The sequence below is a fragment of the Psammomys obesus genome, unplaced genomic scaffold (assembly GCF_907164565.1).
Source record: "Psammomys obesus unplaced genomic scaffold, mPsaObe1.curated_primary_1811, whole genome shotgun sequence".
NCBI classification, from domain to species: Eukaryota; Metazoa; Chordata; class Mammalia; order Rodentia; family Muridae; genus Psammomys; species Psammomys obesus.
Genome location: NW_026586383.1, coordinates 10,037,268 through 10,046,191, shown reverse-complemented (window position 1 = coordinate 10,046,191; position 8,924 = coordinate 10,037,268). Strand labels below are relative to the sequence as shown.

Genomic DNA, 8,924 nt, shown 5'->3' with positions numbered 1-8,924 from the left:
TTGTGTGCGCATGTGTGAACACGTGTACTTGTTAGATGTGTTGTGTGTGCGCATGTGTGAACACGAGTACTTGCTGACTCAAGTTTTCATGGGGGGAAGGTTCAAATTCTGTTACAGTCTGTGAAGATTCTCTGAGCTTGAGAAGGAATCCAGTGTCCACTGTCGCCATCTCTGCAGGAGTGGGTTAGGGTGTGAGTGCTCTCCCCAAGGCGCAAGGGTGTGCTCACGGCTCACGCCCAGCGGGCCCTGGGCCAACAGCGGCCCGGTCCGCCGTGACCTGCCTCAGAGTGGACTCGTTCCTAAAGCCTCCCCCAGCCGTCTCAGCAGGCGCTGCTGGCACACTGCTTCCTCAGGAGTCAGCAGATGGAGGAGCGTGTGAGCCGGGGTGAAGTCACCCTCGCACCCTCTCGGGGCTGCCAACCCACGGTGGAGGTGAGAGGATGACGTGGAGTCAGTTCTGTCCCTCCACCAGTGGCCTAGAGCCCACCTCAGTGTCAGGATCGGCTGCGGGCCTTTCCCCGCCGACCCTCGCCACCCTTCCGTCTGTGGAGTAAGAACCCAGGACTGCGCACACGGTTCTCGGGCTCTCCGTGCTGACCCCTGTGGATGGAGGGCGGGTGTTTTCTCTGACATTCCTTGGTGTTGATGGGAGGAATTTGATGAATGCAGGACATGTACGCGTTGAGCACACGCCTGATCCCACTCCTGCTCACACCCCCGCTCCCACCCCCGCTCACACCCCCGTTCCCATCCCGCCTCCCCTCCCCCCCCCGCCCCCACCCCCGCTCACACCCCTGTAGCCCCCTCCCAGCTGCAGGCCCCGCTCAGCGATGCTCTTGTTTCCCTCCGGGGCTGGCGAGTGTTTGTCTAGACCTCCGCCCCTCTCAGTCCCCCAGCAGTGTGGGAGGACTCCACCACACTCGGCAGACCCTGGAGACCATCAAACTGCGTCAGATCACACGAGGTTAGTGAGCACGACCAGCTCTTCTGCCATCTGCTCGCGCCGTCCTTTCTCAGAAATGCTTGCCTTACCTTAATCCAGTTCCCTTTTGCTCTGACCCACTGCTAGGAACCCTTAGAAAGGAAGGAAGTCACAGTGAGAACCCTTTTCCTCACCATCTTGTCCCACCCACTTAAACTTCATTTGTTTGTGCCTTTATTTTCTGAACTGTTGGGAAAACTGTGCTTACAATGCCACTCTGCTCAAAGAAATCCATGTTTTCTCCTGTGACTATGTGTTGCAGGCACTTAAAAAAGATTTATTTTTAATTAACAGTGCGTGCGTGCGTGCGTGCGTGCGTGCGTGCGTGCGTGCTTCAGTGCAGGTACCCACTGTGGCCAGAAGAGGGCGTCCTGTCATAGCCCTTGGAGCTAGAGAGCCAGGCAGGCGTGGGTACTTTGATTTGGGTCACACTTTCACTTCCTTGGGGTATCTGGACAGCAGAAGATCTTAAGTTAAAGGCAGATGGGCCAGGTGGAGGCCAAGGCCCTCGGCGCTAAACAGGATTTCTGCATTGGGTCCCTGCAGGTTGGCCTCTGACCTCTGCACGTGTCCACCACTCCCCAATAAATAAGTGCAAGAAAAATAGGTCCTTAGAGTTGATGTGGCTGCGCTAACTGTTCTGTGCACCGCGAATGTCCCCTCTTCTCGGTTCACATGTGTGTGCTTTTTTGTTTGTTTTAATTTAGGGAAGGTTTTATGCAGTGTGTAGCCCTGGTTGGGCCTCAGACTTCCTGTGTAGCCAAAGCTGGCCAAAACTGGCTTTAAACTCCCCAACCGCTGTCTCTGCTTTCTGAGTGCTGGTTTTGGAAGCCTGTGCCTGGATTCTGATATGGCCGTTTGGGGCGATTTGTAGTTTCATATAAATTTTAGACTCCTTTCCTATTTCTTTTAATAGTGGTGTTAGAACTTTGATAGGGAAGCCATTGCATTTTTATTTCCTTTGGCAATTTAAGTCCTTCCGGGTGATGAGCATGGTATGTTCTGCTCATCCTTACCATCTCTACTTTCTTTCCTCATTACTTTACAGCTTTAAGTCTTTGCTCTTTCACTCCTTTGGTTAAATTTATTCCCAAGTTTTTTTTGTATTATATTTTTTCTTGAGTTTTACTGTCAAGTTCTCTACTTGAGGAATACTGAACAAAAGTGAGAAAACATGAGGGAAACTACCATGTTTTGTTTGGTGACCAGTGAGTTTATTGGCTCTGACAGGAACATGGTTTCCCAAAGGTTGCTCTTCCTCTTTGGTCCCCACACCAGCATCTTCTAGTCTTTGGTAAATCTCCATCATCAAGTACCCCGTTCATTCTATACTGTTTTTTTTTTCTTCAATTTAGACTTAGTGGTCCATGTTCTATGCCTTAAAGGACACCTAGGTCTTTCCCTGATAATCGTAAAGTTGACCTGTCTTTGTGTAGTCATGCAGAAGCCTATTGCAAGGCCTTCTCTGTTTGCCACCGTAAAGGTCTGGGGCCTGGGAGAAGGGAGCCTGAAAACGAGGCAGAATTAAGTCTCATGCTATAGTCACTTTATTCAGAGCCTCAGACACTGTGTGCTCTGAGGATTAGGAGGAATCTCACTAGTAAAGTGTGTCACAAGAACAAGCTGCACATGGCAAAAACTCGTTTTCCCACAGAAAGCATAAAACAAGTACAATAGCCAGTTGTTAAAATGGTCACAGTCAACTTACTGCTGTCCACGGCATCTGGGAGGCCACAGGACCACATCCCTGCTGCTGTGTTTACTTGCTGCTTTTCGAGGCAGGCTTTCTCCTTGTAGACTTTACTGGCCTGGAACTCACTTTGTAGATCAGACCAGCCACAAACTCAGAGATCCACCTGCCTCTGCCTCTCGAGTTCTGAGATTGAAGATATGAGCCACTGCACCAGCCTTTGGAAGCACATTCCAAGAACAAATACATGGTTTTGGGGAAGCTGAGCTCACAAGACTCTTGTTTTGCTTTCTTGGAGTTTTCTCCCAAGCACTAAGACTTCTCCTCACTCCCTCCATCCTTGACAGCGTTCTGACATCTATATAGTACTCCATCTAGATAAAACAAGTGTTTCCTGTTGGACAGGCACTGTGGGCCTGAGGCCTCCTCCAAGACATAGCACAGGCATCTGTCACTGCTCTTGGTGAAAACTGCCTCACTCCTCCAGGCACATTCCGCAGCTGAGCCGTCACAGGGGCCATGCAGCCGGAGTGGCATCCTCTGTTGTCTTTTCTTTGAGTGAGGGCTACCCAGTTTCTGGAAACTTTCCCTCTTTCTTATTAGCAAGGTCCCTTTTAAAGGAAGATTTGCTTTTAACATGGAGAAGTTTTACTGATCTCTTTATATCTGTCTTTTGTGTATCAACAAGGGTCACTAAGACAAAAATCTCTAACCAGATCTGGTTATGTTTTTCTTTGTAATGATTTTCTCGGGGTTGGAGATGGGGTCAAGTGCCTACAGGTATGTACACGGTCATGGCATACGCAGCGTGCCTTGTGCCGCCTCTGAGGATTAGCTGGGGAAGCGTTCTTCCAGAAAGCCTTCCCACAGCGATTACACTTACAGGGTTTCTACTTGAGTGTCTTCTTGTCTGTAAGGATAAGGAAAAGCTCTCTCTCTTCCTCTCTGGTTTTTTTTGAGACACAGTTTCTCTGTGTAGCCCTGGCTGTCCTGAACTCACTCTGTAGACCAGGCTGGCCTCGAATTCTCAGGGATCCGCCTGCCTTTGCCTCCCGAGGGCTGGGGTTACAGGCGTGCACCACTGCGCCTGGCTTTGAAAGAACTCCCTTAGCTGCTGTCATCACCCTTGTATGCCTTCTTCTCATCTGTTGAGAGCTGTAAGTTCACCTGTGAGGCTCTCACCATTGGAACATTGTAACCCTCTGAAACACAACAAGGACACAGCTCTGACTGAAGGACTACTCAATTCATTTAATTCATAACTGTCTTAAAAAAAAAAAAACTTTGTTGGTTGCCTGGATAGCCGAGCCATTTGGCTATGGAATTTTCCATATTTATTACATTAACTGACATTCATTTCAAAGTGGTTTCATGCATAGTGAGGGCTGAGCATTCTCTGAATGTGCTGCCACACTCCAGCTTTTGAAGCGCCTGTCTTGAGTGTGACTCCTCAGACATGCAGTAAGGGGAGAGCGTGCTGAAGGGTTTCCCACATTCGGTGTATTGATGTGGTTTTAGTCAAACGAAGCTCTGTTCTTACTGTGTTGCTCACCTTTGGCGCTGTGACAAGATACCTAGCTAGTGCAGCCTGAGGGAGGAAGAGTTTGTGTTGGCTCATGGTTTGAGGGTACACAGTCCCCCATAGCAGGTGGCAGGCAGTTCCTCGTGGGGGAACTGTGGCTGGGACCCCCCAGTGGGCCGGGAAGCAGAGAAAGGAGAGAGTTGTCTTTTTCTTTTCCAGTGGGGTTCCGTCCTTGAGTTAATTGTGTCAGGAGCTGTCCGCACAGACTTGCTCGAGGCTATGTCTCCTAGCTGACTCTGAACTCTCTTAAGTTGAGAGTGAAAGTCAATGGTCATATTTACTTAGGGGTGAATTGCCCTAAAGCCCTTTTCACATCCGTTGTCTTTAAGGCTTTTCCTCCGGTGTGCTTTCCCGTGTGGTCTCTAGCTCGAGAGTCCCTGTGGCAGCATCTCTCATGCTCAGTGCGTCTCAGGACTTATTTCCAGCGTGGGCTCCCTGTGGTCCTGCAGGGTAGCGCTCCCCCGGCTTGCCGCTGGCCTGTCCTCTCCTGCACGGCTTGTCATGTGACTCCGGGCTGAGAGTGTCCACGTCTGTTACATCTGGAGGGTTTTACACCACTGTGAGTTTCTCCATGCTTCAGGTCAGGGGTGGTACTTCCTGCAAACATCTGTGCTCTCACTCTCACAGGCTTTCTCTGCCACATCAGCTTTCTTAGCTGCTTGTCGCTCTCTGAGCAATGCGTCACTCACAAAGACTTTCCGCACTGTTGTGTTAGGCGGTTCTCAGCAGCGTGGATTTGTGGTGCTCCGTCAAGAATGACTAGAAGAACACAGTCCCGGTCTCTGTAGCCATATTAGTTTTTATTTTTTAAATTACTTATTTATACATGTGAGTACTCAATTTACAAGTATGTCTGCATGAAAGAAGAGGGCATCAGATCCCATGATAGATGGTTGTGGGCCACCATGTGGGTGCTGGGAATTGAACTCAGGAACTCTGGAAGAGCAGCCAGCACTCTTATCTGCTGAACCGTTTCTCCAGTCCCTTGTTTTTATTTTTTATTTTAAAATGACTTTTAAGTGCATGTGTGTGTAGAGGCCAGAAGACAACCTTATCTGTCTTTCCTGCATCACCCATTTTAATTAATTAATTAATTTGGGCCTGAAATGTGCTTCATAGGTGGGCTGGCTGCAGAGCTGGCCTCAGGGCCCCACCTATTTCCAGCCCCCGTGCAGTGGGATTTCAAGCCCCACTACCTACCTGGCTCTTTTTATACAGGTTCTGAGAACCAACCTTGGGTCTCCTTGCTTGTAAGCGTGTCACCAGGTCGTCTCTCAGGCTGAGTTTTCCTACGGAGAGCTGTGCTTGCCTGTCTGGCAGGCATATTTAATGAGATGTTGGAGCCAATGAGCGCTTGGTCACCGAGTGCTGGCTTGTGTGTCCACCTGCTGAGCCCTCCAGCCCACCCTCCAGCCCACCCTCCAGCCCTCCCTCTTGCCTGCCCTCCAGCCCACCCTCCAGCCCTCCCTCCAGCCCGCCCTCCAGCCCTCCCTGAGAGCAGTGCCATAGTCGATGATGTTTGTTTTGGTCTGTGGGTGGGTCCCTTGTTGGCGTGTCTTTCTTGGGACTCTGATCCCATGTTTGAGCGGTTCTGTGTTCCAGCTGGTGTTCGCCCAGATCATCTCCAGCCAGGGCTGAGCGAGGGCTGGTTCCTTAACTCTCTATAGGGTCAGTTATGAATGGTTTTCACTGTGCTATGTTAGTTATTTTCTGGTTCCTCTTCCTCTTTTGATTTTGCTTAAACAGGTGAAGTTGTGCTTCCTGTTTGGTTCGTGGATAGGGTTGTGTTCTCCCTGCTACGTGGCGAAGAGGCCTGGCTCTTTGCACGGCTTCATGACATTCAGGACATTATCCCCAGGGCTAGGAGAAGCCACAGCGCACGCTTCTCACACGGAAGACCCTTTGCTCGGGGAGGCAGCGCTTCCTGACTCCTGCTGTTTTCTGTTCATTTTCCAGGAGGAGCGCGTTGTCAATCACATGGCTGCGAAGATTGTTGAGAATGTCTGCACGACGTTTTCTGCCCAGGCGCAGGGCTTCATCACTGGGGAGATCGGGCCTGTCCTGTGGCACCTCTTCAGACACTCCGCCGTGGACTCCCTGCGAATCACAGCAATATCCGTAAGTCAGGCGGGCCGGACTCAAGCACCTTGTTTAAAGAAGTGCCGCAGTGAGAGTGCACTTAATGGGAAAGGTGCGTGCGTTGGTGAGAGAATAGCTCAAGGGATGCTCTTGCACAGAACTCTTTAGATGGACCAGGAAGAGTGTGGGAATCGTAGGATGTGGCCTTCATCACTGGTTAAAGCTGTCTGGAGCTGGGTGTGAAGGTCCATGGCAGCCACCGGTGGTCCAGGGACGTGCAGTCACGTGACCACAGCACACGTGTGGAGGTCAGAGGGCAACCTGGTGGTTCAGTGCTCTCCTTCCACCGAGTGCCTCTCAGGCATCTAACTGGGTCAGCAGGCGTGGCGGCTGCTGCCTTACAGCCTGTGGCACCATCTTGACATCCCCTTTTCTCCTGCCTGCACTGAGGGCCGAGCCCAGGGCCTCACATGCCAGCAAGTGTTCCATGACTGAGCAGTGTCACAGCCCCATTTCACCTGGTTGTCTGTCCTTCCTTCTCTTCTTTCTTCTTTCCTTCCTTCCTTCCTTCTTTCTCTTCTTCTATCCGTCTCTCCTTCCTTCCTTCCTTCCTTCTCTTCTTCCTTCTTTCCTTCCTTCCTTCCTTCCTTCTTTCTCTTCTTCCTTCCTTGTCTCCTTTCTTCCTTTTCTCCTCCCTCCCCCTCCCTTTCTCCCTTTCTCCCTTCTTTCCTTCCATCATTTTCTCCTTTCTCCCTCCCTCCCTCTCTCCTCCCTTCCTTGTCTCCTTTCCTTCCTTTCTTCCTTCTCTCCTCCCTCCTCCCTTTTTCCATCTCTCCTTTCTCCCTCCCTCCTTTCCCTCCTTTCCTCCCTCCCTCCCTCCTTCCTTCTTTGTTAAACTAGATCTTAGTGAGTTGTCCAGGCTAGTCCTGAACTCTCACTGTTGCCCACACAGACCTTGAGTATCTGACTCTCCTGCCTCAGCTTCCCAATAGCTGAGCTCCCAGGCCTAAACCTTTGGGCCGAGACTGTTTTCTTGTTAGTCCAGACATTCAGATTCTGTGCTAAATGCTTGCATCCTATGATCGTGAGACAAATCCACTTTAATGTTCAGGCCCCTGTGGCTCTGTCGGTTGGTGCTGACGGACGGTCTGCTGTTTCTCATGCGTGGTTACCATGATTGGGTGTAAAGGATAATGGCGGGTGAAGACGTTGTTAGTCTGTTGAACAAACATGAAGCTCCCTCTTGTCATTACTCAACCGTCTTCTCTGGATTGTGGGGTGCTCACGCTGTTTCTCAGCTCCCTGTCATACCACCCTGGGGTTCAGTTTTACACCTCACCTTCCGGCCTTTCATCTTGTGTCTTCACCCTCAGTCCTCACAGCTGCCAAGAGGAAAAGAAGAGCCAGGAGCTGCCCCTGGCTCCCTCCTGCACTCAGACAGGCTTATCCCTCCTTCATCCTTCCCCTGGCCCAGTGAGAGTGCCGAGCACCTTCTGCTAGAGACAGCCCCTTCTCTCTCTGAGTCTCTGGCTCCTGCTTGGGAACCTCACTCAGGTGTCTGATTTTGTACTTCATTAAATACTGAGTTTTTCTTTTACTCAAAAAGCAAATGCTGGCGTGCTGGGAAGTCCCCGTCAGCATATCTGCTCTTCACGAAGACGCTTGTGTCGGGAGCTGTTGGCATATGCCCCTTTCTAGCTGGTATTTCCTGGCCAGCCCAACTGGTGGCTTTCCCCTCCGCTGCCCAAGCTGACTGGAAGTGCTGTCGCCATCTAAGCTTGAGAAGCAGGGTCCCAGGTGCTGAGGCTCACAGACAAGGGTGCGTGGCAGAGGTTGGAGCATGTCTTTCTGCTGTGGAGCCTCAGTATCCTGGCTGCGGGGAGTGGAGCTGCTGAGGTGCAGACAGAAGAGCGCTCCTTGGAGTAACACGATTGTTGGGAATGTTCAGATTCTCAGCAACTTTATTTACTTACTGGCTGTGGAAATGACAAAACATTGCTTAGGCACATTTTCCTGAAAGTGTTTGTTTCCCTATGTGCACTCTGTCTAAGGTAGATATTAGCATGCAACTCTGAAAACCAGACACATGTCACTCATTTCACATATCTGTGTGACAGTGTGTTGCTAGGCCCCTGACAGCAGCAGGATGTTTGCTTCTCTCTTCCTAACCGTGTTGTGTCACACTGGGCTCCTGTCAAGGTTGGAAAGGAATTCTCAGAGGTTAAGAGCGATGACTGCTCTTCCAAAGGTCCTGAGTTCAATTCCCAGCAACCACGTGGTGGCTCACATCCATCTGTAATGAGATCTGGCCCCTCTTTGGCATGTAGGCATACATGCAGGCAGAACACTGCATACATAATAAATAAATCTTAAGACAATAAAGATCGGAAGCAGGGTGCGGGCCCTTCACGCCACATGCACTCGTGTTTCTTTCACGCCACGCCAGTGGGCGCTCGTTTTCTCTTTACTTTGCACCAGTCTGTGTTCGTCTTCCTTCCACCTCACACCATGGCAGCCTGCTCTCCTTCCACCTCACACCATCAGAGCCTGCTCTCCTTCCACCTCACACCATGGCAGCCTGCTCTCCTTCC

At 50.8% G+C, this 8,924-nt stretch overlaps 1 protein-coding gene across 1 annotated transcript in view; it reads left to right on the top strand.

Moving 5' to 3' along the window:
- Ulk4 (unc-51 like kinase 4) overlaps positions 1–8,924 on the top strand; it is a 246,945-nt gene that overhangs the window by 44,470 nt on the left and 193,551 nt on the right. The window contains exon 20 of the mRNA XM_055601553.1: positions 6,211–6,372. Within this exon, the coding sequence (XP_055457528.1) occupies positions 6,211–6,372 (162 nt within the window). The remainder of the gene's footprint in view (positions 1–6,210; positions 6,373–8,924) is intronic.